At 58.8% G+C, this 26,888-nt stretch overlaps 8 protein-coding genes across 8 annotated transcripts; 2 read left to right on the forward strand and 6 right to left on the reverse strand.

Moving 5' to 3' along the window:
• Nucleotides 1-4,924: 4,924 nt before the first annotated feature.
• BKCO1_1700031 (uncharacterized protein) lies at nt 4,925-6,263 on the reverse strand (the record flags this gene model as incomplete). The annotated part of the gene is made up of 4 exons (XM_020271643.1): nt 4,925-5,390; nt 5,447-5,671; nt 5,722-5,902; nt 5,951-6,263. 4 exons carry the CDS (start codon nt 6,261-6,263, stop codon nt 4,925-4,927), a joined length of 1,185 nt encoding a protein of 394 aa, XP_020131704.1.
• A 3,543-nt stretch (nt 6,264-9,806) lies between these two features.
• On the reverse strand, nt 9,807-12,035 carry BKCO1_1700032 (dichlorophenol 6-monooxygenase; the record flags this gene model as incomplete). The annotated part of the gene is made up of 4 exons (XM_020271644.1): nt 9,807-10,863; nt 10,977-11,544; nt 11,737-11,817; nt 11,879-12,035. The coding sequence occupies 4 exons, from the start codon at nt 12,033-12,035 to the stop codon at nt 9,807-9,809; spliced, it is 1,863 nt and encodes a 620-aa protein (XP_020131701.1).
• A 1,006-nt stretch (nt 12,036-13,041) lies between these two features.
• On the forward strand, nt 13,042-14,242 carry BKCO1_1700033 (nucleoside-diphosphate-sugar epimerase; the record flags this gene model as incomplete). The annotated part of the gene is made up of 4 exons (XM_020271645.1): nt 13,042-13,061; nt 13,117-13,322; nt 13,376-13,690; nt 13,746-14,242. 4 exons carry the CDS (start codon nt 13,042-13,044, stop codon nt 14,240-14,242), a joined length of 1,038 nt encoding a protein of 345 aa, XP_020131702.1.
• Nucleotides 14,243-14,523: 281 nt separating this feature from the next.
• On the reverse strand, nt 14,524-16,220 carry BKCO1_1700034 (aldehyde dehydrogenase; the record flags this gene model as incomplete). Its single annotated transcript, XM_020271646.1, has 3 exons — nt 14,524-15,429; nt 15,589-16,095; nt 16,176-16,220. The coding sequence occupies 3 exons, from the start codon at nt 16,218-16,220 to the stop codon at nt 14,524-14,526; spliced, it is 1,458 nt and encodes a 485-aa protein (XP_020131707.1).
• A 3,116-nt stretch (nt 16,221-19,336) lies between these two features.
• BKCO1_1700035 (aspartic-type endopeptidase) lies at nt 19,337-20,932 on the forward strand (the record flags this gene model as incomplete). Its single annotated transcript, XM_020271647.1, has 2 exons — nt 19,337-19,976; nt 20,034-20,932. The coding sequence occupies 2 exons, from the start codon at nt 19,337-19,339 to the stop codon at nt 20,930-20,932; spliced, it is 1,539 nt and encodes a 512-aa protein (XP_020131708.1).
• A 517-nt stretch (nt 20,933-21,449) lies between these two features.
• On the reverse strand, nt 21,450-22,598 carry BKCO1_1700036 (nuclease pa3; the record flags this gene model as incomplete). The annotated part of the gene is made up of 2 exons (XM_020271648.1): nt 21,450-22,157; nt 22,323-22,598. 2 exons carry the CDS (start codon nt 22,596-22,598, stop codon nt 21,450-21,452), a joined length of 984 nt encoding a protein of 327 aa, XP_020131705.1.
• Nucleotides 22,599-23,465: 867 nt separating this feature from the next.
• Nucleotides 23,466-24,630, reverse strand: BKCO1_1700037 (uncharacterized protein; the record flags this gene model as incomplete). Its single annotated transcript, XM_020271649.1, has 3 exons — nt 23,466-24,298; nt 24,347-24,421; nt 24,576-24,630. The coding sequence occupies 3 exons, from the start codon at nt 24,628-24,630 to the stop codon at nt 23,466-23,468; spliced, it is 963 nt and encodes a 320-aa protein (XP_020131706.1).
• A 429-nt stretch (nt 24,631-25,059) lies between these two features.
• On the reverse strand, nt 25,060-26,335 carry BKCO1_1700038 (uncharacterized protein; the record flags this gene model as incomplete). The annotated part of the gene is made up of 2 exons (XM_020271650.1): nt 25,060-26,193; nt 26,249-26,335. The coding sequence occupies 2 exons, from the start codon at nt 26,333-26,335 to the stop codon at nt 25,060-25,062; spliced, it is 1,221 nt and encodes a 406-aa protein (XP_020131699.1).
• Between the last annotated feature and the right edge of the window lie 553 nt (nt 26,336-26,888).

Genomic DNA, 26,888 nt, shown 5'->3' on the forward strand with positions numbered 1-26,888 from the left:
GGGGGAGATATAGTGATAGACGTTACATCTTGATGGGACGACCAGGCTTGAATCCTCCAGGTGGGTGTGTGTCATGACAGTGTGGCTCTTGAGCGTGAGGAATTTCTGATGCAACCTTGGACATATCCCTGGCGATCTGTACCGATAGTTCGACTTCACTTGAGGCAGCGGACGAAGGGAAAAGGCGATCTCTGAACCGCCTTTCAGCCAACCTCTTCTCCCACCAGTAATGGTGACTGGAGTAGCGGGAAAACGCCGGGAAGAGCCATCTTGGCTGTAACAGATCAGGGCTGCGACATGACACACGCCCTCCGCCCAGACAGAGCTTGGCTTTCTTCGTTGGACACGAATCTCCCATGACTGACTCCTGGATACGAGAAGATCGGTGACGATCATGATGTCTTGGGCTGACGACGCCAGCCGCCAGCGGCCCCCAATTCTCTGTGGCTGAATGCACGGGCGGTGTGGCGACGAGGCGACGGAATGACGGTAGGGCGTTTTGGGACTCTGCCCGACAAATGTGGGGCGATTGTGGTACGTTGTTTGGCGGTGACATGAGTTGGTGAAGTGGTTTGTCCTGAGTTTTCTTAGTTGAAGCAGTTGCGCTGGTTCTTTCGTCTACCTAGTACTACGACGTAGAAGGTGGGAGTTTTTTTTTTTTTTGAGTTGAGGCTTGCTGAAAGAGCATGAAGCACCGAAAAACAAAAAGGCGCTTGTAGCCGTCGGTTCGGCATGTGGCCGTCTTCTGATGCCGTTCTTTTGCTTCGAAGTGTCATAATGTGGTAACCTATTTTTCCTTTTTCCACCGGGCAATTGGCGTTTTTCCGTTTCCCCGTCATGGCAGCTGTACAACGCTGTCGCAGAGTGCATCTATAATCTGCAGTGTGCGATTCAAGGCGATTGGACGATTAGGGCGAGTAAGGGGAGAGGTGGCATGTGACTTGGGCCGCATTGACAGCAGACCCTGGGTGAAGATTGCGAAGTTTAAGCGCGGGGGTTCTCCGCGAAGCGCAGCGGCGGTTGCTTCTGGAACATGTGGAGACACAGACGGGTTGCGTTGGTGGCGTGTCGAGCGCGGAGCTGAACCACCGGCAATGGATTTAAGCGTGACGACGGGCGTGGGCAATGAGACGGGAATGGTTTAAAGTTCTGGTGAAACGATAGAGCACGCTACACCGAACATTCCACGCGGGAGGCTAGCGAGGCTGAAGGAAGGCGCATGCTGCAAGCCACAGAAGATGAGAGTATGGGGTGCATGTTCACGTGTGCTCGGGTGCGGTGTTGGCGGGAGGTAGGATGCGGGCGATGCGGGCGATGCGGGCGGGCAGCCAGTAGCGCGAACCGCATTTGATTTGCACAGGGCGTCGCCACACTAGGTACTACTGCTGCTGCTGCAGGCGCACCCGCCCTGAAGAAAAAGACGCTGCAGGCCACGAAGGGGATGCAAGACTAGTCGGCGGTGCATCGTGATTGGCCGGGCACGAGATACGCAGTGCCACAGTGCGGGCGGCGGGAGGGATGCCGTTGGAGGCTTAGCTGGCCATGTACCGACTTGGCTGGTGTTGCGAGCTGGGGTGGGGCCGGAGCTGAAGAGCAGATGATGGGCAGATGGTCCACAGCCGGCGGCCGTCTGCCAGCACGCGTGACGCGACTCCGGTGGAAGGGCAGGCGAAGCTTTCAGGGCAGTGTCGGTGTTGCGGCAGTGACTTGCTTTTTCCCGCAGCACGACATGCTGTTGGCCTGTTTGCGCGCACCCCTGTCCATGATCGGACAGGATCGACTGCTCCCCACGTCCATGCGCGAGATTGACGAACACACGAGTCAACACGTCGTCCCCACTCCCAGGCACGCCCTGCCACGCTGCTCCTGCCCGGGCCTGCACTATCGCCGTCTCGGTCTCGGTCTTTGGCACTGCCTCGCTTCCGTCTTGGCCACGTGCCAGACGGCGCAACCTCATCAATAATGGCCATAACAATGGGAGAATGAGGGCAAATCTAGCAAAGGAACGCGCTGGTAGTGCAGAGGTAGCCGAGGGTCCAGCACCATGGATTCAACGGCTTCCTTCCCCGTCGAACACCCGCGCCTCCGGTGCTCCATCGGCCCTGTTTCCAGACGCCTTCCTTCTTCGAACCCAACAGTCGACCTGTCTTTGTCTCCCCGCCCCACACACGGGAGGGGGAGATAGGCGCATCCAAATTGCCACAGCGCGGCCCGAGCTGGCACTGCTGCTGCTGCTGCTGCTGCTGCTGCTGCTGCTGCTGCTGCTGCTGTTGTTGTTGCTTCTGTTCCTGCCGTTCCCGCGACAACCGCCGTTCATCTACCTCCGACGTCGATCAAGGCAGAACTCCAGGTCGAGAAATTCGCCAAGGTCGCACGGGAGCGCATGCAGGGGAGCGCGACAAAGCTTTGCCATGGGATTTTGGTCGCAATTTGCATGCGACTTCGCGCACTCTCTCTGCCACGCGACGCGAGTCGCGGACGAGCGGGGCTCACTCCGGCCTAGGGGAGGGAAAGGAGGGGTGCCCTGGTCGCGGAAGCTACGGGGAATCGCGGGATCACTGCGCACAGAAAGGAAGTGCCACAGTGCGGGTGCGAAGGGCCCGAGGTGCTGGGATGCCTGCGGTTGCCACGTATGGAGCTGCGAGCTGCTCTGCTGGAAAGTGCGGAGTGAGCATCATCGGCCCACGGCCGGATCCTCTCCGATCCATGCAGGTGCCCTTTTGCCTTTTCCGACGACGACGACGACGACGACGACGACGACGACGACGACGCAGCCGGGATTCTGATCCGCCCATCGCCCTCTCATTATTGGGCCCCGTCCCGATAACAAGCTCACCGGTGACCGGCCGGGCGTGACTCCTTGCTGGGACCGCAGAAAAGAAGCAAAGAAAGCCTGCGCGACAAGACCTGATCGGCAAATCACAGGCAAATCAGGGCCCTGAATCGCACCTCGCTTGCCGCAATCTCGTCTATCTATCAATCGTCATCCACCCATCGGCCTTTGATCTTGCTCCTCTTCCCGGAATGGCCTCCGACCGTAGCGACGCGCTGCGGCCAGAGGGACGACAGTGGCTGGCAAGCGGGGCGGACCCAGGAAACACTCGAGCGGGCTGCCCATTACTCCTCCGCTGCTGGCGATCATCCACTTCACGCTGATGAGAGCAGAGCCTGCAAAGCGCACCTACCTGCTGCTCGTACCGCCCCAGCCCGCCCCTCACTTGTCCGTTTTCAGCAAACCACCACGGCGCTTTCCACCGTGCTATGGGGAGGAACACTCAGACTCAATCGTCGTCATCGCCGATTCCAGAAGCCAAGCCGCACCCTTCCGCGCCCGTCTCAAGGCTTTTCCGCCCTGACCCACGTGGAACACCGGGCGCACAAGCTAGGTAGGCGGCAGATTATAATAATAAACTGGCATTTCGGCATTGCACTGCCGAGCCTCTCTCCCGACAGATAATAATAAGCAGCCAAGAACGAGAGCGCAACCAGTCATCATGGCGACGACGGGCGGGTGGCAAACAAAGGGTTTGCTTGTCGAGGGGGGCCCAAGAAGCCCCGCGCCTTTACTAGTATAGTAGTGTACCCAACCGGGTGATGGCCGGGCCTTTTCCCTTTCATTGCGGAAACCGGTTCCTGCCATAGACGAAGGGGGGATGAGGGGCCGGGCCACGAGGGGTGGCGCCCGCCGCCGACCGCGCTAGAGGGAGACCAGAACAACCTACGATAAAAATGCGCCGAATGGGAGGGTAGGGGCCAGAAAAGCCGGGCCCGACGCACGCGCAATCAATCAGCCAGCCATTTGGCTAGCTAGCTACCCACCCGACCAGCTAGCCGTCAGCCTCTTTTCCTCGTGCCGCGGCTGGCTATATGATTACCTATTGTATACCGAACATCGGACATATGGCAAGCTCTCTGTCATCGACAAGTCAGCCTTCAACTCGGAGTAAATAACGAACATACCGACCAGGGGAAGGAGGCGGACCACCCCTTGAAATGGTGGCCGTCCCCCCTCTTTCATTCTCTAGTGCTTATTCGGGACATATCGGTTCCCTTGTGTGCTGAGACACTTTTGATTTCTTCATCGTCGTGGTCAGTGGCGCGGGACCAAAAAACGGCCCGGGAAGTTCGTCTTTCGGACAATATTCGTGGTACGGTTGGTAGCGGACGTTGCAAGGTAGTTCCCTGGCGGTTGAGGAAAAAAGAAAAAACAGAAAAACGTGTGCGCGTGCGCCTCTGTGCCTGACGCCCGTCTGCCCTGTGCCTGCTTTCCTTTCCTCAAACTAGCCTCGTTGGGCCGGTGAAGCGCGCGCACATACCCGTAGTTCGTTTGTCCTGGTTTTTCCCGTCTGTGTGCAACAGCCGCGCGCCTCCGCGCGTGCCTGGACGTTTTGGCAGCACTTGCTTTCTCCTCGGAGGCTTGCGGTCCCTAGTCGTGGGAACCTCTTTCAACCCTGTCGATCTGGATGCTGGAGTCCCGAGGTCGCGGAACTGAAGACTTCAAGTGATTGGACACGGTCATGGGGACAGCTGATGTTTTACTTCATGAAATGGTCATTCAAAGAGCTTTTCTAATGTCTTCTACTGGTCTATATACAGCCTTCGGCGTCTGTAGAGTTCTTTGGAGGCTTTGGGCCCTGAAAGATTAGGTATAAAATGTAATAAGAGGTATCGAGTGAACAAAAGAAAAAATCGGTGAAAAAATTACAGAATCAAAAAGACTCATGCCGCCCTGTGTGGTATATCCAACGTGAAGATAAAAATGCTCTTCTTGTATGTCATCAATCCAAGAACTGCGCCGTAGCCCGAGGGGACGGATCCAAAGTCCGCCCGCCCGCATGCAATCATTCATGCGCCATGAAGAAGAAGTATCCGTCTAGCCTCCCCCCTTTTCTTGCCCTCGTGCGAATCCAAAACTCTCCGTTCTCTAGTGGTGCGGATGCGCAGTAGAGATCTTGGTCTTGTAAACGCCGTTACCGTTGTTCCACGGGTCTTGCACCAGTTGGCTCTCGTCGTCCAGTTCCGCATCGGGTCCGGTTGTGGAGCTGCCCTCGTCCTTTGTGCTGGAATTGGAAAGCTGGTCCACGTCGTGCATCGGGCTCTTCATGTCGGGGTTTGGCATGCTGCGAATCACGACTTCTTGCGTCTTCTGGATACCCTCTCCTTCGAACTCGAATCTCGAATCGGAACGGCCATGGGTGCTGGAGAGCTCCATGGCAGTGTGCTGCGTGCCCTTGCCGCTGCTGCCATTGGCATACACAAACTCGTGGTGGACGCTGACACCGTTGCCACGCTTGGAGGCGGCAGAGATGGCGATCCTGCGAATGAGGTCGGCCATGGTCAACTCGATGTTAAGCTTGACCAGGTAGGCAAGCGGATGGAACTGGATGTACCTGTTTGGGAGATTAGCAAGCGTGCTTACGAGGCCCAGCCCAGGGGAGAGACATACACAAAGGAGTTCGGAATCGACATGGCAGCGATAATCATGACGTCCATGAGCAGCGAGACGGCAATGATGCGCACGTTGAACTTGAGCAGCGAGCTGTACTTCTGCAGACCGTTGGCGACAAGGTTCTTCCGCACAGACTTGATGAAGTAGGCGTTGAGGATGGCGTCCATGACCAGGTAAATGACCTTCTCGACGCGATCCCAGACCTCGTTGATGTGGATATATCTGCCAGCGGTCAGCACTGCTCTCAAAGCGAATGGCGAGGGGCAGCATACCTCGGCGAGATCTGCAGACGAGCGGGAATCCAGATGTTGAAGACGCTGATGTTGATCATAGTGACGATGAAGGCGGTACCAATCATGATGTTTCTTGCTTTGTCCTTGTTCATGGAGATGACTCGGACACGATTGATGATGACTTGAAGCAGAAGCTGCACCTGGATACACCACAAGAACACTTGGAACCGTCAGTTGTAGAACGATAGGCATGCAGGAGGAAACGTACGGATGCTCATGTAGAAGGCGAAACTCGGGTGGATCAACCGCAGCATGAAGATCCAACATTCAGCGCCCATGATCAATGAGACAACGAGCTCCAGCCAGATGAGCCAAATGTAGGCACTCCGCCACGGGTTGCGAGCTTGCTTCGTCTGGTGATAACCCTGCCACGCGCAGACACCGCCCCAGATGACGGTCAAACCCCACACTGCCGTCGCTGCTGCGAAATCGCCCTTGTTGATCATCTCGACCTCATAAGTGGGAGAGATGAAGGGCCCGACGGGCCCGGGGAGGGACTCTCGGCTCCAATTGATACCCATTTCGAGGGTAGGGGACGGCAGAGGAGTAAAGGAACGTGAGGAGCGGAGAGGTTAGGAGTGGCAGGGAATGACTGCACAGATGCCAGAAGAGAGAGGGCGGGTTGGCAGGTGTGGAGGGCCGGAGACAACCTGGACGGGAGTTCGCAGACAGGACGCGAATCGCAGTGATGCGCAGGGTGGAGCAGATTGGACAGGCTATATCACGCAGGGCTCAGCATGGACGTGGGAACGGGAGGCCATGATGGCGCAGACGGCTTGGGCAAAGCATGGAACGCTAACAGCAGCCGCGTTGGCTTTGACAATTAGCTTTCGGGGCATGATTCATGGACCAGGCACTGGAGATGGATCCTGGCCAGTTGGGGAGGCTGAGAAGCGCGGGGACTCGAGCGGCCAGTAGCTAGCGCCAGCAACCAGGCACGCCGCAGAGCGTGGGCCACGGCCCAAACGAGCGGTCGCCACGAGGCCGGAGCGATCTGCGGATCTGCCATAGGCAGGACGAGCGCTGGATGAGGGTCCTCTGCTCGCTAGCGGAGCGCGCTGGGAAAGTGAGGAAGATCATCGGCAGCAAAGGCCTGAAACCAGAGGCCAAACTGCGCGATTGGGCAGTCAGCCTCAGGGATACGAAGGGCCGATTGCATGCTGAACAGAGGACGGGGCGGCGCGGAGGCGCCAGGAGCGCGCACATGCAGCTGGGGGAGCTGCAGCCGTGGCGGCAGCGCGTCACCGCCGTCGCCGCTGCGGCGTGCTGCGTGCGGCGTGCGGACGGCATGCCGTGATGCAGTCGGGACGGAGCGAGCAGGTGTGGACAGGACCCGGGCCAGGCAGAGGACTCGCAGGCGGGAGGGCGTCAGCAGCGGGCAGCGGCGCGGGCGCGGGCGCAAGGGCGAGGGCGCTGGCTCTCGAGCGCAGGCTGGCGTGGCCACACGTGCCGCGGTGGGAGGAGGTGTGGCTGCCGGGGTTGATGGGCAGGAAGTCGTTCCGGGCGATCAGATTTGCCAGCTTTGCCGACTGCGCTAATGTCTTGGCTTTTCGTCTGATCTGTGCGCACGGGCCTGGCGATCTGCACCCATCTCCACTCCGAGCCCTGGCCTTCTCCGCGCTGTGGACATCGTCGTCGTCCTGCGGCTCCGCTGTTCCCGTGCACATGCCTCACCTCCCAAAGCACTATCACTTCTGCCAGATGCGCGCCCGGCTGCCCGCTGCCTGCTGCCCGCTCCTCGACCGCGCGCCAGCCAGCTCTCCTGCACTGCCTCCGCGACCACAGGGACCCTGGCGTCGCCCGTGGGCTCCTCGACCTCGATTGGGCGCTAGCACGCGCTGGCAGACGTTTGCGTCGCGGACCCCGCTCGTTGCAGCAACCTGCCACCCACCAAGCTGGTGCAACGGTGCTCGAATCGGCTCAACACTAAGCGCGCCGGCTCGCGGGCGAGGCCTCGCGTCTTGCACCGACCTTTAGCCAGCTCAAATGCGGGCCCAGAACCAGCCCTCCCAGGACAGGTGCCCTGACGACAAGCCAGAACCATTCTTCCCGCGGCTCCGCGAGCCACGCGGGTCTGCCGAACCGCTGCTGAAGATCCAAGCCACCTGCCACCCACCCGGACGCTCTACTCTCCGCATCCTGGGATCCGTCGTAGCTGACCCCTATTAGCCACCGCGGCTGCCCGGGAAGAGCTGGCGGAATACTGCCGTGATCCGCATCCTCCATGCCCAAGCAGAGAGCCCTCTGTCTCACCCGGGTCCCCTGTCACATGTGTTGGCAGCGTCGTGGATCACTACCTACGTAGTAGGATGCGACATGTTCCTGCAGCGCTGTGATTCCACCATCTGCAAGAATCCTTCGCCTCGTTGCTTCCCATCACCCGTTACACACGGCTCGACACATGGCTTACGCCGTGTCACGACGGTGCCAAGGTGGTATACAACCACTGAACCACGTTCCAGATAGCTGCGGATGCACCACGTGGGAGGCGTTTTGCCAATTTCTAGCATCTTTCGCTAATGCAGTTTTGACTCCCTTCACGAATCTCCTTTGGCTAACCAAGTGGAGCTTTGTGCGATGCTACCTTCGGCCAAACTATTCCAACCATTATTTCATCGCCTTCCTCCCCTTTACTCTTATCAGTATGATCGGCATGTGCTGGCTTGATGCAGGCAGGCGCAAGAATCCCTTTCATTTGGCGCGAGGGCCTGACGACGAGAAGGCAAAATGTCTCATCGCTGCATGTGTGCACCCTACCATTGGGCTTACACACTGCTGCGTGTCTGGTTAATGGTAGCATCTATGGCTCTGCTTTCTCCTAAGTGTGGCTAGTAACACTCTTCCTTCCAGCGGAAGCAGCCTTCGGGACATGCCGTGGACACCTACGCATGGGAAGGTATCAACAAGCCCCTGAACAGTGCCATGCACCGAGCATTATCTCAAATTCTTTTACTGTGCCTTCTGCGTAGCTAAGCTTTAGCACTATATCGGACTTGATTGTTCGAGGCTGTTCCTCGTCTCCACGCTGAGCTTGGGCAACAATGCAGGTGCAACAGGATTGCATCGCCCAGCAGGATAATTTCGCCACAGCCTGTCAACACCACCAACTTACCCAGGGTCTCAGGGCACCCGGCACACCGACTGGTCGGTTGTAGGTGAGGCAAGCCAAATGCGGGGAACCATGCACTTTCTCCTGGGCAACTCCCTGCTCCAGCGTAGAGGTAGCACCACCGGGAGCCGGTCCCTTGAACACCCTCTGCACTTGAGTGGCAAGACGAGTCAGGGCGACAAGGCGGCACTCCTGTCTAAAAGAACCTCTGCAGAAAGTTGAGGCGCATTTTGTCATACTTGGACCGTCAAGTCCGGGCGAGTCAGCACCAATTTCGAGTTACTGACCGGGCAATTCTTCAAACACTCGACTAGCAAGAGTCGCAATCCTGCACCCTTCACGGGGCAGTCCTTTCTTACGTTTCACCACCGCAGCGGCTTTTCTCGTCACCTCCTAGATGCTGCAAAACAATGCACCCGTCCTCGTTCTTTCGTAGCTACTTTGCTCGCAAGTACTCCCGGGTAGCAACTGTGTTTCGGGGCAGATCAAGCAAAACTGACATAGAAAATCCAGGGTTGGAACATGGAGAAACAGTCCATGTTTAGGATAAATAGTCACCGTACTCCCTTGGGCTTCACCTCTGCCGCCGCCAAGTCCCACGGCAAGAATGTTTTATACTCCACACTCCTGATGCACCCGGATGAGACAGCGTCTCGACTCGTGGATGCTGGGCAAGGCATTCTGTGTTCTATTTTCATAGGACTCCGGCCATTCGACACTGCCAACTTGCCTTTACCCTGACCAGGGTCACAGAAAGTAGGTACGGTGACCCCCAAGCAAAAGTCAAGCGTTAGGTAACTGCTGATCATCTCGCGCATGCGCGTTTTCGGATGCTTACAGCTCGTCGATATCGAACGAAAACCCACCAGCTACTCTATTCATCACTTGACGCGAAGAACAACAAACCACCGTCCTGTTTCAAGCAAAAGAAGAGAGCCACACATACAGACGGACATCACTCCCTCGCCAAGACCCTCCTCAACACCCGGCCCAACCTCCCTTCCTCATCCCCACTCGCTCCCTCTGCCCTCCACGCAACGAACCGATCCGGCCGAACCAACACGCACCCGTCCTCGCCCACGCTGCGCACGCGCGTCCACTCGAAGTACGGATCCTCGAACTCGCAGCCATACCCGATCGACACGACGCGCACCCGCACGCCCAGCGCGGCCTCGGCGCTCTTCGCCGCCCGCGACCACGCGTCGACGCCGCCGATGCCGGTGAACAGCGCGAAACGGCCCTTGCCGGCAAGGTCAACGGTGGAAACCAGGCCATCCGGCACGGCGCGGCCGAGCCAGACGTGCGGCAGGCGGCGGCCGGGGAAGGTGCTGGGGACGTACATGAGCTGCGTGTCGACGCCGGCCGAAGCCCCCAGGCCGTCGTCGCCCGTGACGCCCTCGTCCTTGACCACCGCGGCCGATGTGTATGACTGGTTCATCTCGACGCCCAGGGCGTGGAACTCGCGCCCCGTGGCGGCGACGGCGCTCTGGAAGCGGCGGCGGCGCTCGCGGCCGGCGGGCGTGGGGGCCTCGAGCTCGGCGACGGCGGCGGCGCGCTCGCCCGGGGTCGGCAGCACGAGGCCCAGCGCGTCCCAGACGGCGAAGTGCTCGCGGAAGCCGTCGTTGGCGCGCGTCACGACGGCCCTGCCGACGGGCTGGCGCTCGGCCGTGTACGACGACAGCAGCGCGGCGCCGGCGCGGCCCTGCAGCACGTAGGCCGCCTTCCACGCGAGGTTGAAGGCGTCCTGGATGCACGTGTTGGAGCCGAGCCCGTTGAAGGGCGGGTGCCGGTGCACGGCGTCGCCGAGGCAGTGGACGTTGCCGCTGGCCGACGAGTACGTCTCGGCGTACGTCTCGTTGATGTACCATCTGGAGACGTTGATGATCTCCGCCGGGGTCGCGTCGCCGATCAGCTCGCGCACGCGCGCCAGGTAGCGCTCATCCGTGACGTTCTCGGCGGCTGCGCCGGCAGCCGGGTCAGGGAGCAGGATGAACATCCATTCGTTCCAGGGCCTGTGTCGATCTCTTAGCTGACGTTTTATTTTATATTTTTTTTTCAGGGAGAGAGAGAGCCTGGAAAGATGGGGAAGAGGCAGGTATGAAAAACAAAGGGTGGGGGCTCGTACTTGACCATGCGCACCACGGCCTGCCACGCGAAAGCCGGATGCTCCCTGTCCGGCTGGAAGACCCAGTGCAGATTGCCCGGCCGCGACTCCATCAGATGCGACAGATCGGCGCGCACCAGCACGTTGATGGCGAACCCTTGCTGCGGCTTCTCGACCAGCGGCAGGCCCAGCTGGCGCTGCACGTGCGACCGCGCGCCGTCGGCGCCGAACAGGAAGCGCGACCGCACCGCGTACGTGGCGCCCGTCAGGCGGTCGCGCAGCGTGGTGACGACGCGGGCGCCGTCGTCGACGAAGCCGACGAGGTCGGTGTCGAAGCGGCAGCTGAAGCCGTGGAGCGTGGCGTGCCGGACCAGCGCGGGCTCGAGCAGCGTCTGCGGCAGGTCGACGTGCTTGCACGGGCTCGCGCGCTCGTAGTCGCCCTTGCGGGCCGGGTCGTTGCCCCACGAGTAGATGCGGGCGTACTCGCGGCCGGCCATGCTGTAGCACCACCGCGTGTGCTTCATGAAGTTCTCGTTCTTGGTCCCCAGGTTCTTGATCTGGTCCTCCAAACCGATGTCCCGGAGGCATTCTGGTTGGACGGTGGTCAGCAATGAGGTCTGATGTTTTCTTTTCCTTTGTTTTGGGGAGGTGATGTCTGCTGAAGAGGGGAAATGCCGGGTGATTCGCGTCCCTGGGCATTCGCCGGATAACAGACTGCTGTAGTACGGCATACACGACGACTGCGCCCCTCTTGGGGCTCATCCAACCATCGTCGACTCACCTAAAGCAGCGGCATTGGTGATGTGTGCTCGCGGAGTGTCCGCATTGGTCGGCGCTCTGCTAACCATCAAACCCTTGATTCCTGGGCACACAAGCTGTCAGCAACGGCTGGAGAGAAGAGGGAAGCGGCCTTCTTTGCTTACCATGGGATGCCAGGAAACACGCCAATGAAGCACCTGCTGGACCGGTGCCGATGATGAGCGCGTCAAGCTCAAGCTGGACGTCGTCGGGCGTGCTGGCATCGGCCGGTGTGGACGAGTCGCTCGAGCCGTTGACGCCATTGGTATCCGTGCGTGCCATTGTGATGCACAGGCTGTTGTTAATGGGTGCAGGGAGGAAGAGGTGCGGACGCGGGTTGTTAAAGGCGCGGGATAGAGCTGCTAGTTTACTGCTTATGCTGACCTGTACGGATTTCGGGAGCTTATAGTGTCGTCTCACTCTCGACGTCTCCGATTTCGCGTCGCACGTCCCTCGATTCTCCTTTTACTGCCCCGCCGGCTTGAAACAGCGAGAAAGTTTCGCTTGGCAACGACCACGACTCAGCTGAGAAGCGGCTTTCTCAGGATCGCGCAGGCAACGATAGGACCTGACTCCGCTCATCGACTGCGAAACGAGCAAACCGTGATCGGAGTGCCGGAACAAGCCATGTGATGCAAACACGGTCGCAAGTCCGACAAGCTCGGCTGTTCAACTGGGTGACGTCGGCAGAGATGGTAGATCCAGCATCTACGATGGCGGCTTACTCAGTGATTAGGAATGCCGTCGCACTTGAGCCGCAAGCTGTGGATGTGGGTCTGGGCCGTGCAGGCGAGCGACGGGCCGTGAGGGGTGGCCGTTTCGGCAGACCGGCTGTACGGGGGTGTAAACCCGTGGGTGGTGGCGCGATGATGTTATTGAGTTGCAACTGGCGCAAGGATACCTATATCATCACTCTTCGCACCTCTCGCGGATGAGCGCTAAACATAGGCTTCGCTTCCCCTCGCGTTCTCACCTAATGCTTACCAAGGCAGCGCCTACTGCATCTCCTGCTTAGATAGCGAGCCCGAATAGTAACCTCCCCCCAATATATCATCGCTTTGCATGCTTCGAGTGCTCTAGAATGGAGACGGAGGTGGGGAGTGGGCAGCTGGTGGGGGTTCCTTCCTGTTTGGGTCTAGTAGCGGCTGGCATGACGCCATTCACCGAAGCTTCGATTGTCTGCACATGCTTTGAAATCCTTCCCTCACTGCACTTCAAAAAGCCCCAGGGGAACGGCAGCACCAGCACGGTTGAACCAAGAGCATTGCCTTCCTCGCAATTCAACACAATGGCTCCCAAGGTCTTCATGTATGCCGTTCCTTTCGCTTGATCAACCATCTCCGCCATCTGACCCCTGCATCAGCACAGGCATCACTGGCTACATTGGCGGAGACGCCTTGTATGCTCTTCACAAGGCTCACCCTGACTGGTCCTACACTGCTTTGGTCAGAACCAAGGACAAGGGAGCCAAGGTCCAGCAGGCTTATTCCAACGTCGACATCGTCTACGGCGACCTTGACAGCTATGATCTGATCAAGGGAGAGGCGTCAAAGGCTGACATTGTAATTCGTAAGTAACGTGCAAAACATCGTACCGGACTCCCCATTCACGCGACCATATAGACACCGCGGATGCCTCCGATCACGAGCCTGCCGCAAAGGCCATTGCTGAAGGCCTTGCCAGCGCCCATTCCAAGCATCACCCGGGCTACTGGCTGCACGTCAGTGGAACTGGCATTCTCTGCTTTGCCGATGCCGACGCCGGCAGGCTTGGCGAGGCCTCCGACAAGGTTTATGACGATCTCGATGGAGTCGAGGAGCTTACCCATCTCCCGGATCATGCCTTCCACCGAAATGTCGACAAAATTGTGCTGGAAGCTGGAACTAAGAATGCAGACTCCGTGAAGACGGCTGTTCTCTGCCCCCCGACCATTTACGGTAAGCTACTGATGCCGCTGCCCGTGGAGAACCCAGTCATTAACGTGGTTACAAGGTCCCGGAAGAGGCCCCGTTTCCGGACGCAGCCGTCAGGTGTACGAACTGGCCAAGATCACCCTCCAGCAGAAGAAGGGTCCCATCATTGGCGCCGGCAAGACATACTGGGACAACGTTCATGTTCACGATTTGAGCGACCTTTTCGTTCTCCTGGCCGAGGCAGCTGCCACAGGTCATAAGGACGACAAGGAGCTGTGGGGCGAGAAGGGCTACTTCCTCGTTCAAAACGGTGAGCACGTCTGGGGGGAAGTGTCCAAGCAGATCACCGCCGAGGCCGCCAAGGAAGGCTACATTCCCAAGAACGAGACTTTCAGTCTCAACAAGGATGAGGCGTTCAAGCTGGCCGGTTTCGAGGCTCTGAGCTGGGGTCTGAACTCTAGAGGAAAGGCGAGGAGGGCCAGGAAGTTCCTCGGCTGGAGCCCGAAGGCGCCGAGTCTCGAGCAAGAGCTGCCGAGCATCGTGAAGTCGGAGTACGAGCAGCTTCAGAAAGCTTGAGGGCTTCGACTCGATGCACAGGCCAGTCCGACCCGTACATCCCAGTACGAGATCATGACACAATTCACGAACTTTTCATATCAAGATGCCATTTCTTCCTTGTCCATTCAGAACTTTTATACTTCAGATCCCGTCTCTGGGAGAAAAGGGCAACCCGGGATTCTCCCAGAGCGATAAGATGCCACTACAGCATCGCTAGATTTCCAGATCACGTCAACCATGGTATGGATGAGTCTGCTTGAGGCTTTCGCTATGGGTATACCGATCGTAGTGCTTCCAACTCACAGTCCTTTTACCTTGATCAAAGCCGTCTTGACCTCAAGATAATTACTCAAGCTATGCTCCAAGCCCTCGCGCCCGAGGCCGCTCTGCTTGTATCCTCCAAACGGCATGTCAACCGCGGTTGTGGGGCTGGTGCAGTTGATTCCAACGGTGCCAGCGTCCAACCGCGTCATCATCCGCAGCGCGCGATCCACATCCCTGGTGAAGACAGACGCATACAAGCCGAACTCGGTATCATTAGCCTTCTTCACCACCTCTTCCTCGTCTTCGAAGCCGTTGATGTTGACGACAGGGCCAAACACCTCTTCCTTCATGACCCGCGCATCCTCCGGTGTGTCCAAGAATACCGTCGGGCTGACATGCGTAGAGCCAGCACCCGCCGCGGCGGCGTCAGCCAACGTGATCGTCTCCCTCGACGTCTCTGTCCCCTCTTTGATGTACTCCAACACGCGCTTCTGCTGCTCCGCATCCACAATCGGCCCCATCTGCGTCTCTGCCTCCAGCGGATCGCCCATCCTCACCCCTGCCAAACACGACTTCACCCGCTCCACAAACGCATCCGCGACGGCCCGCTGCACGTATACACGGCTGTTCTGCATGCACGTCTGCCCCGCATTCGTGCTTACACTGTACGCCGTCGCCCGCGCCGCCTCGTCGAGATCCGCATCCGCAAAGACGATGGCGGGCGACTTGCCACCGAGCTCGAGGACGACATTTTTCAGGTTGGACGCTGCCGCCGCGGCTTGGATGGCCTTTCCCGCACGTAGCGAGCCGGTGAAGCTGATCATGCGGATCTGCGGGTGCGAGGACATGGCAGCGCCGGCGACGGGGCCGAGGCCGGAGAGAACGTTGATGACGCCGGGCGGGAAGCCTGCTTGGTTGATGAGGGTGGCTAGTTTCGCGGACTGGAAAGAGACAGCAAGTCAGCGTAAAACGTCCGACAGCACATCGCATGATCAAAGGCCGGCGTGCAACGAGGAGAAGCGGAAAGTGCCCATCCACCAACGTCCACTCGCCCACCCCACACCCCAGTGATCACAAGCTCCGCATCGATCCCAACTCACCGTCAACGGCGCCCTCTCCGAGCTCTTGACCACCACCGCATTCCCCGCCGCCACCGCCGGCGCCACCTTCTTCGCGAAAAACAGCAGCGGCGCGTTCCACGGGATGATGACGCCCACCACCCCAAACGGCTGCCGCACCGTCACGTTGACGTACCCAGGCGTGTTCAGGCTCGTCGTGCCGCGCGCGCTCCAGCCCAGCCCCGCGTACAGCCGGAACGCCCCCGCCGCCGCGTCCGCCTCGAAGAACTCGCCCACGGGCTTCCCCATCGAGCGCGCCTCCAGCTCCGCGAGCGCCGCCTTGTGCGCGACGATCAGCTCCGCCAGGCGCGTCATGGGCGCGCCGCGCTGCGCGGGCGAGAGGGCAGACCAGCTGGGGTGGGCGCGGGATGCGGCGGCGACGGCGGCGGAGACGTCGGTGGGAGTGGCGGCGGAGACGGTGGCGAGCGGGGTGGAGGTGTGGGGGGAGGTGAGCGGGAAGGTGGAGTCGGAGGAGGAGGAGGGGACGAACTGGATGGAGGGTTTGGTGTTAGTTGGGTGTGTTGGTTGGAGGGTGGGGAGGGGGATGGGGATGGGGGGTTCTGGTTTACTTTGCCGTCGATGAAGAGGCGGGTTTCGATGTTGTCGTTTGCCATGGTGGTTTGTCTGTTTGGGAAGATTAACCGCTTTGCTTCACTCTTGTTGTCTTTCTTGTTCTTGTTCTTCCTCTTCCTGTATTTAGAAGAGGGAATTGGCTTTCTATCAGACGGGATGAGTCTGGGAAGAGCTCATAAATCATATCGTGAGGGGTATGTCCTTATTTCAATTGTTCGGATCCATGCACCCGAGCGCTACGCCGTACCTTCATTCAATGAGCCGGAACACTTTCCTTCCCCGCAGCGGTGTGGGGAAATCCCAAGACTTGGATTCTTGCAAGACGAACTCAGGAAAACGCCTTGGAGGGGCGAGTCATTATGGCGTTAGTAGGCGAAGGTACATAAGCCGGCAGTCGCATGTCATTTGTGCTCGGATAATGCGGGGTTTGTCGTGACCGCATCTGGGTGGCCTTTTTTTCTCTTTCTTTTCTTGTGGATCTGTAACCGGGAATATTTCCGAATACCAAATACATACTGCACTGACGCGAGACCCAAACAAGTGCTTCTCAGGTCGTGGTGAGAAAAAAATGATGGTAGCGCTCCGAGCGCCCCAGACCCTTGCACTGCAGCGCAGCCACAGGTGCGGGGTAGGAACGTGGGTACCGTACACCCCGGACAGACGGTGCAGACTCGGACGGTGATACACAGCATGGTTTCATTTTTGGTGACACCAGCGGTGAATGGCTTGGATCTCAGACTATTATAAAACCTGCGGCATGTTGCTCTTGAGGAAAAGTGATAGCTCTTTGGAACTGCTGGATTGAGCTTCAACAAAAAGCGAGGATTTAAATCTTGCTATTTGGAGCTTTGCCCACTGGCTATATATGACCCTCAGCCAGTGCAGTGTTGTACACATAGTGGAATCCCAAATGAAATGATACGACTATGTCAACGCGGATGAAGTTTAATCGATCTACTTTGTGTGAGTATCTTTAGCGCGTCTACATTTCATCGAAACGTTTATAAAAAATCCCGATTTACCTGCCATGTGCATATATCGCATCATCTCACATCTCACAGCCGATGGAATTCTTTGGTTAGCTTCCATTTGACCCACTTAGCCAAGAGGACGCGTCATCGCCGAAGGTTTAAGCTTAAAGCACCCCGCACTCTTATAATAACATCTCTTGTGTACTGAAAGTCGAAGCCATCTCGTCTTTCCATGCTTCCCCGCACATGTCTAATTTTGGTTTGGTCATGAAAGAATCAGCCACGGTAGTGCGACCCATCAAAGCTCCGTGGGTCCGAGCTTTCGGCCATTGACAGCGAAACAGGGTCGGAGCTCTAAAATGCTGTTAGTATCGACTTGATGCAAATGACCTCGTGCAAAGTCTTGTCTGTATCCAAGATGGAAGTTCGTTCTGGTACGATGTTCCATTTCACCCTACCGATGGGGGACGCACCTACCAACAAGTACAACTGAACGGAGTTGAACTGCGGGCAGTGCGTGCTTGCTAGTCATGATTACAGGGAAGCAAGGAATTCGGCAACCACTTTGTTTGTTTGCGATGAAATCCCTCACGCAGGTAGGCGAGACAACAATGTTGTTGCCACTCGCCTGAGTTGGCTTGATCCAACGCCTCTCGGTCGTGGGACGCTTGTTGGTACAGGACGGAATCGTCCCTGGAGACCAGACTCTGGGCTCATTATTCGAGATGCCAGATAGGTGCCACGGTAGTGTCAGCGTCTAGACAGGGCTGACGAATGCTTTGGTGGCGCACTAGAGGTAACCAAACCTGACTGGAGCAGCTGGATTGCGATTTAGAGTATAGTGTACCCTCGACGGATGGCTCAGTATGCGTCTATGCTACACACTGCATTCCACGTCGTCACCGACTTTGCAGCTTTGCCTGCCGACCGTCCGAATAGCTATTTTTGTCGCAAGCAAATAAATCCGCGGAGTTGATTGCTATCTTTTGGGTGTCGGGGACAGAGGGCGGCGGAACGTGTGCTGCAGTGCTGCCTGTGCACTACCAGCCCGAGTAGGTCATTGCTGAGCAGTGCTGCACTCGTATTTTTGAATTCACAAGGCTGTTGTAATGTCAGCTTATACTCGTCTCCACAGAGTCGGGCCATTTCGGCCCTTGCAGTTGGCAGTGCATGAACAAAGACAGCAAAGCCTTTGGGCCGAGGGCGGGGGCAGTGACAACGCGGCGAGTGTGGCAAGCAGCAGGGCACGCGCTTGAGACATGGCCTCCTCATCCCCACACAACAGCCAACGAGGCGGTGGGCGACGGGTGGTCGCAACGGCATCCGCGTCTGGGGGCCAACTCCATTCCGCATGCGGTCGAGGCAAATATTGACCAATAACCGGCATCGCGTTGGCGGAGATAAAACACCGGATAGGGACCCGCGCGCATCCGGCCGGTTGTCCATGCGTTGGGCCTGCGGTCAGGCAGCAGGGTCCGCACTCCCGCACGACAAGTCAAGCTGAGACGATGCGACATGGAGAAGACGAGGCAGGGGAGAGCAGCAGCGACGCCAGGGGGCGCTGACGGCGGCAAAACAAGCATTGCGACCTGGAAGGTGCTGGATCGGTTTGAGGCTTGGCAACCTGGCGTTCGGCTGTCGCATGTTGCTGGTCACAAGCAGGGTGGCGCAGCAGCAGCACCCTGGTTGGCGCGAACTGGCCAGCCCTGAGTCGTGCAAGTCGGCCTGTAGCGTGCTTCCTGCTGCCGCCTGAGAGGCCAGCGTGCCTTCGCCGGGCTGCGAGACGCGAGGACTCACGTTGGCGGTGCCCGTGGTGCCCGCGGTGCCCGTGGTGCTGGCGGTGCTGGGCGATGAAAGAGCCACGGCGGCTATTATTGAGGGAGGCTGAGCTGGCGCTTGGGCGAGGCAGAGTCCTTGTTGTTCGAAATGGAGGCTGAAAGAAGATTGGGCGCAGCCGCCACAAGCTCTCGCCAAGCTTCGATCGCCTCCCGCGTCTGCGCCCTGACATCACGGTCGCTCTTGCCGATGATGTCTTACGAAGCCTGTCAGCGCTTTGGGGGCCGGGGATCCTGCTCAGCAAGAGTACCTGCGCCCTCACGCGCCACCGCTTCAAAAGCGCCGCCTCCCCCCCAGTCCACCTTGATCTTCCTGATCCCCCAGTCCTCTCCACACCCCAACCCGCCACCATGCCGAGCACGCTCGCCTACTTCGCCGCCGCCGCCGGCTTCGCAAGCCTCGCGCAAGCTGCCGACGCCACCAAGCCCCGGGTTGTCGGCTTCCCCATGGCCAAGAACCGCCGCGACGTCCTGGCAAATCTTGCCCGCCGCAACCTCGCCCGTCGCGACACCGTCACCGCCAACCTCGCCAACTACCAGTCGCTTTACCAGATCAACGTGACCGTCGGCACACCCGGCCAGCGCATAGGCCTACAGATTGACACCGGAAGCAGCGACGTGTGGTTCCCCTACGCCGGCTCGACCCAGTGCCAGGAGGGCCAGTGTGAGTCCTCGTTCCGGCCCGCTGATTCGTCGACCTTTGAGGATGTTGGCGAGAATGAGTTCCAAATCCAATATGTCGACGGTACCTCCATCACCGGAGACTACATTCGCGATGTCCTGGCCATTGGAGACACGGAGATCAGGAACATGACCATGGCCGTCGCCACAGACGCCGACGACACGCCCATGGGAATCATGGGCGTGGGCTTCATCCAGGACGAGACGTTGGCCCAGACAGACAACACTACCTACCCCAATGTTCCCGTCCAGCTGTTGCAACAGGGCCACATTAGCAGTCTTGCGTACAGCCTTTGGCTGAACGATCTTGGTACGTCTCCCCAATCTTCACGTGCAGACACGCTAGCCACTTTCTAACCGCGAGCAGACGCCAGCACTGGCAACGTCCTCTTCGGTGGTGTTGATAGCGACAAGTACTCGGGAAATCTCATCGGCCTGCCTATCCAGCCTGACTCGCAAAGCGGCGAAATCACCTCGTTCACCGTCGCTCTTGGCGGTGTCAACGTCAAGTCCAGCGGCGGCAAGAGCGTGTACAGCAAGACGGATCTCGCCGTTCCCGCCATCCTGGACAGCGGCACCACGCTGACACTGCTGCCCGACGATATCGCTACAGACATCATCAACGGCGTGGGCGCGCGCAACACGCGCGACTACGGCTATGTCGTCAACTGCAACATTGGCGATACGGGTGCCACGATCGAGTTCAGCTTTGGCGGCGACGGCGGCCCGACCATCAGCGTGGGCATGGACGAGATGGTGCTGCCGTTGACGGACACGGACGGCAACCCGGCGCGCTTCCGCAACAGCGGCGAGGAGGCCTGCATTTTCGGCATCGAGCCCGCCGGCGACGCGCCCATCCTGCTCGGTGACACCTTCATGCGCTCGGCCTACGTCGTGTACGACCTGCACAACCGCCAGATCGCCCTCGCCAACACCAAATTCAACGCCACCTCGTCCAACGTCCAGGAGATCTCCAACTCCACCATTCCTGGCGTCAGCTCCGTCGCGTCCGGCCTTACGGTCACTCAGACCGCCACCGGTCCCATCCGCCAGTCTGGTGCCGAGCAGAGCAAGACGGCCGCCGAGACGGGCGAGCCTGGAACTGGCACCTTCGACCTTGGCTCCTCGACCGGCACCAGCTCCTCGACCAAGGGCGCCGCCCCCATGGGCCTGCCTGCGCCGAGGATCGCTCTCGAGACAGTCATGTGTGGTGTTGTTGTGGTAATTTCTGCTATGTTTGGTGGTAGCTTGATGATCTTGTTCTAGAGTGGAAGGGAATTTGTTCCTTTGATACCTTTTTCTTTTCGTCCAAGAATTCTCCCCGGAGCGTATAGGCCGGCGTAGCTTTTGTTGCATTGTGTGGGTGCGGTTTCGTGTTGGAACACTGCTCATGGGTTCGCTTTCCTGGTTAGATCCGCAACAGACATCGGAACAGGGAAGGCTGTTTGAAGGACGTCGAAGGGTATATAGGAAGTAGACATTAACGTCGACATGAAACAACGAGGAATACGAATGTCACATCTAACATGTTTTACCAACCCTGATGTTCCACCCGTCTCTCTAGCTTTCTCGAAAGGCTTTTCCTCTCATTGAGTCCTCCGATTTAGAGACAAGATCGGCAAAACCGGCATGACACCACCGGTGGTTGATACCTATGGCGATGTTAAGTACCCCGTCTCCTTCTTTCATGCGCCTCTTTTTTCTTCTCTTTCCCTTTTCGCGACTATGCACGACCTGTCCCCAACGATCCCCTCAAGCGCCCCCATTCGGCCCACCCACCCACCTAGCTCCGCGCCGTCTGCACGACAATCGCCCTCTCGTCACCGTACACCCCGTCCACCAACGCATTCAGCCACGCCGCCAGCCTCACCGCCGCCTTGCTCACCTGCAGCTCGACGATCGGAAACGCGCCCTCCGCATACCCGCTCGTCGCCAAGTCCACCGCCGCCGTGGCCCCCATGTCCCGCGCAAAGACGTAATCGCACGTCCACGCATTGCTGTCGCGCGCCCACGCGAGCGCGCACGCCGCCGGCGCATCCGCGCACTCCGTCGCCAGCCACCCCGCCCTCGGGGCGTCGGGAAAAGCGTCGGCGAGGATGCGCGGCAGCAGGCGGTCGGCGAAAAAGGGGGCCAAGCCGGTGGCGTTGGGGAACGGGGATGTCGTGTTTGCGGCCGAGTAGAGGATGTGGCCGTCCCAGACGCTGTGCAGCGTCACGTTTTGCCTCGCGTAGACGACGCGGATGCCGTTGCCGCCGGCGGCGACGCCAGAGGCGTGGAGGGGCTGGGCGATGTCGCCGATGAAGTGGGTGAGCCATTTGAGGGCGTGGGAGCAGGTGAGGTTCGTTGTTGTGGTGGGGGTGGTTGGTGGTGAGGAGATGGTGAAGGAGGAGAGGCAGGAGCGGAGGATGGAGGTTTGGTTGGCGATGGCGGAGACGACGCAGCCGCCGGGGCTGCAGTCGCGGTGGTAGTAGACGTTGCAGTAGGATGGGGGCTGGGCGGAAGGAGGGGGGGTGGGATGTTAGCTGGTTTCGGGTGGTTCTTGAAGGGGTTGGTTGCTTCGAAGCATGTGTCTTGACGACGCTCTGTACGTCCTCATAGTGTATGCTACACGTTCCGTCTCTTGTTCGTCCAATCGCTACGTCGAGGAGGTACGTACATTGTCAGCCGAGTCGATCCAGTGCCATTGGTATGAGAAGGCGCCCTCTTTAGTGTGCGCGTATTCGTCCGCCCACGCGGCCGCATTGCCAATGGACCCGTTGTATTCCGGCTCCAGGATCTGCGCAAGCACGGAGCTCGTGCGTTTGGTCAGGAACTGCTCGGCCAAGAAGCCGATCTGCTGGTGGACATCCATGTTCCAGGCCGACGCGAGGGGAGCGAGGGCAGCGGCGACGAGCAGCCCCACGGCAGCGGTCGTTGAGCGGGGGGACGGCATTGTTGCTTGCTCGCAGGGTGTGCGTGGTATGCGTCGAAGCTGTCCGCGGAGGGAGACGAAGCGGTAGCGATGTCCTTGTGCTGGGCGACGCGATGTTTATATGGGGCGGACTAGTGGCCAGGCTCGATGCGCCTGTCCCGCGGAGCGGCTCGTCACGCGCGATGCAGGTACAGCAGCGAGGCGCATCCCGCTCGCTCCTTGGTGCAACGCTGTGCGACGATGCCGGCTATCGAAAGGGCTAATCATCGGAGAGCGGCGACAAGCCGTGAGTTGAACAGGAAGTCCTGCTTATCGCAGGAACGGTGGCAGGCTGTGGCTGATGGATTCGAAGGATGAACACGGCGCAGCTGAGGAGATGTGGGGATGATGTAGCTGGCAGTGGGGATGCCACTTACTTATCGATAAGCTTTCCCGGCCCTCCTCCTGCTGTGCGATGTCGGCATGCGACACGTCTCACATTTTGTCAACCTGTCCATGATTCATCTAGATATCCTCGTCCCGCACGGCGCAGTCCACGGCATCCTTCTAATCATCACACTGCCCAGCCGACGCTTTCATTACTCCGCAACTCTCAAATATGTACATGTACATACATCGGAATAAAGTGGCCTCGGCTATGAGAGGGCCCTGCCGGGCGCATACTGACAATATCGACCCTAGACAATGGGTAACCTATATCATGTCCAACCCCATCAATCCTTAGCAAAGCAATCCCGACCTTATCCGTTTAAGCCAGCCGGCTGCGGCCACTACCAAAGTCCGGCACCTGCACCATATTCAAGGGGCCCGGACAGTGTCCTCCAGAGGTTGTCGGCAGCAGCTCTCATAGCTAAGAAACAGGTCCTGGAAATCGCTCAAAGAAATCCATCAAGAAGCTTCGGCAAACTCATGGCTTCTCGGGAGCAGGACCATTTTCGAACCCGTGGGGTCGAGCACAAGACAGGGAGTGCCCAGCCTTTGGCACTCACCGCATGCCCGAACCCTTTCGCAGCCTGGAGTCCATAGGGACTTCATCCCAAGGTCGACAAAACACACCATGCACTCCTTGCTCTTTCCTTCCAGCCAGTCACGGAGTCGGAACTTGGCAGCCGCCTGACGGTCCTTGATGAAGCGAATAACGTACTTCCAATGCGCGGGACGTGCCAATCGGGCTTCTTCGGCTTCGATGGTGGCTCCACTGGGCAACAAGTATGTGAGTGGCAGTCTGGTTCCATATCCGGTATCATGGTAGAGCTTCGGCCGGCCTCTCTTCTTGGCCGAATTAGATGATGCCTCGACGGCGCTGTCCTGCTTGTCGGCCTCGGCGGTCTCAACTTTTTGGTCGAGTCTGGGCCGGCCCCTGCCCCTCTTCGGAACAAGTCTTGGACGGTCAGTCTCTTCTCCTTCATCGTCTGCAAAGTTAGCGGGCGACACAGTCGAAGGCGGGCGAATCCCACCAGGGGTTTTCTCGCCGGCGGTGATGGGTGACACCGGCTGCTTGTCTAGCCTGGGTCGGCCTCTCTTTTTCTTCCGCGGAGGGCTCTGGAGCTGGCTGTCCGTGTCGGATTCAGGCTGTAGCGGGGGAGGAGCAGGCAGACGATCATCATCCAGAAATTCAGGAGCGTGAACCAGACCACTTTCCAGCTCCGCCTTTTTCCAGAAGAACTCGCTGATACCGAACATCAAGTGCTGCTTCATTTGAGAAGTCTCGTGTTTCTGCTCTGCGGAGTGTTAGCAGGTCCATTCAGTCTGCTATCGCGGCTACGCACTTTTCAACTCCTCTTTCTCGCGGTTGATGGACGCCCGCTCGGATTCCCTGTCGCGGTCGAAAGCATCGCGCTCAACTGCCGATAGTCAATCACACGCGCACTCTGAGAACAGGAAAGAGGCTTGCCTTGAAGTTGAAATTTGTCGCGTTCGAGTTGAGCTTTCTCATCTGCGACTGAATCGGAAAAGATTAGAGATGTGTGCGCCGCAGTGGTCATGTATAAGGCTTACTGTCTGGCCGTGCAGGCGCGGCGAAGAACCGATCCGCGCCGTCATTTGAATCCATGGTGTGCGAAGCGGGTGGAGTGGCAGCGGAAGGATGCAGCGAAGGTTAGGGCTGGGTTACGTGCTCCTGCAGCGCGTCTCGACACGCGCCCACGTGACTAGAGCTGCCCCAGCATGCGCCTTCCTTCCACTTCAATCACATGTCGGCAGCCGTAATTGATCCGGGCTCAAATGCTAGCTTCTCGCTGCTCCCCAGTCCCTATCGCTGTTCTTTCGATGAGCTCTCGCTCCAATTGTATTAATAGTATCGATCCTCGATACTCCGTTCTATTACAACCCCGATTCCGCCTGGCTCAGTCTCCGGAACGCTGACAAGTATCTTCCCCACCTACAAGGCGGGTGTCCCTACATGCACAAGGCCAGTACAACACCATCACACGACACGAGCACGACCCCGCTTCCTCTCCACCCCCGCCACCGCCACCGCCCCCTACAACTTCCTCGACTCCCTCCTCAGCAACTCCATATCGATGTCCTTCTCTCTCCACATCTCCACCGTCCCCTTCAAAACCCTCTCGCCACCCTCTCCCACCACCGCATACTCCCCCACCGTACTCCTCTCCATCAAAACATCGTTGCCCTCCACCAACATCCTCACCGCCAAACACTCACCCAGCGCAAGCGCCTGCCTTTCGTTGATGCTACCGCGGCCGCCGCGGCGGCTGCTCTGCATAAACGCCTCAAACGCGTGGCTCTTGACATCATGCTCGCATTCCCTCAGCAGGCGCGCGGCGGGCACCTGCGGCATGACCAAGTCCGGCACCGTCACGCCGTGCGACCGCGTCATGCGGTTGGTGAAGGAGAAGCGCACCGTGACCAGTTCCTCCTCTTTCTCCTTCTCTTCTTCCTCCTCATTTCCATCCTCTTTGTCCTCCTCCTGCTGCTCGTGTCCCAGCTCCGACTCCAGCTCCGACTCCAAATCCGACTCCAGCTCGCCGACGCTGCCGCCGCCGTTGTTGTCGGTCACCTGCTGCGGGCCGGGCGAAGTAGGAACAGGTGAAGTAGAAACAGATGAAGTAGAAACAGGTGACTTAGAAACAGGTGAAGGAGGAGCACGAATAGAAGGAAGCCTAGCCAGACGCGCGCGCTTGGGGACGACCGCCGGACCGTCGTCACTACCGCTGCTGCTGTCGCTGTCGCTGCTGCTGCTCCTCTCACGCTTGCTTCCCCTCTCCGGCTCCGGCTGCGGCTCCGGCTCCGGCTCCGGCTGCTGCTCACGCTCACGCTCAAGCTCCTGGGCGAGTTTCAACAGGCGGCGCGCGCCCTCGACTATCTGGGAACCGCTGACGCCCGACTCCGGCTCGAAGTGGACGTACACCGCCTCTGCCTCCTCCTGCGACGCGTGGAAGAAGACGCCGACATCCCATCCGAGCAGGTACAAGGGTCTTTTCTTGGTGCAAGGTTCGGCGCTGGCCGTGGCGGTGTCGATGTCGTCGCCGCCGCTGTCGGTGTGGAGGTGGAAGTCGGGAGGGCCGTCGGCGGAGAGGTGGCAGATGGTGTGGAGGAATTGGGCGAGGTCCTGTGCGTTGTGCGCCGGGCTGTTAGGCATATCAATGGCTTTCTGCTGTTGCGCTGGGTGATGGAAGATGAGAGGAGGGGGGGAAGGTGGGAAGCCTTACGGGGATGGTTGAGATGGTGTCGGTGGGCAGGAGAGCAGTCCTGCCCCCGTCTTCGTAGAAGCCCAGGCGGACCCAGGTGGTTGTCATGGCGGTCGGTTGTTATCGCTGTGGATGTGTGTTGGGATGATTGGGCTGTGTGCTTCGACGGTGAGTGCGCCGGTGGCTTGAGATGTTCGAAGGTGATTTATTCAGGAAAGAATGTCTCTGTACGCGTCCGATGGTTGGCCGCGTGATAATAATGGACGCCGGGCAGAGGCAGGACTTGGGTGTGGTGCGTTCACAGACGCGCAGACAGCAACGTGCAGCTTGACAGAGCAGTGAGGAAGTCTTCCGAAGAGCGGACCTTGACAGACGCTTGTTCGGATGATCAGGGTCGTGGCTCTCCTGCAGTTTAAGGAAGCTGTGACCGAGGTGGAGACTGGACCGGCCCAACGTCCTGGAATGCGCGAGCTGGAATATCTGGCTTCAAAACCTCTGAAATCGTCTGTGATGAGACTGGAGCGGGATATGGAGCGTGATTAAATGCCTTGACGGTCCTTGGTTAGAAGATCTCTAAAAGTGTTCTCTTGTCACTGAGACAGTGTGGTGCAGTGATGGTAGCAAGCCTCGAAGCTTGCGATGTTCTGGGGTGTCTCGAGAA

Source organism: Diplodia corticola (genome assembly GCF_001883845.1).
Source record: "Diplodia corticola strain CBS 112549 chromosome Unknown scaffold17, whole genome shotgun sequence".
NCBI lineage: Eukaryota > Fungi > Ascomycota > Dothideomycetes > Botryosphaeriales > Botryosphaeriaceae > Diplodia > Diplodia corticola.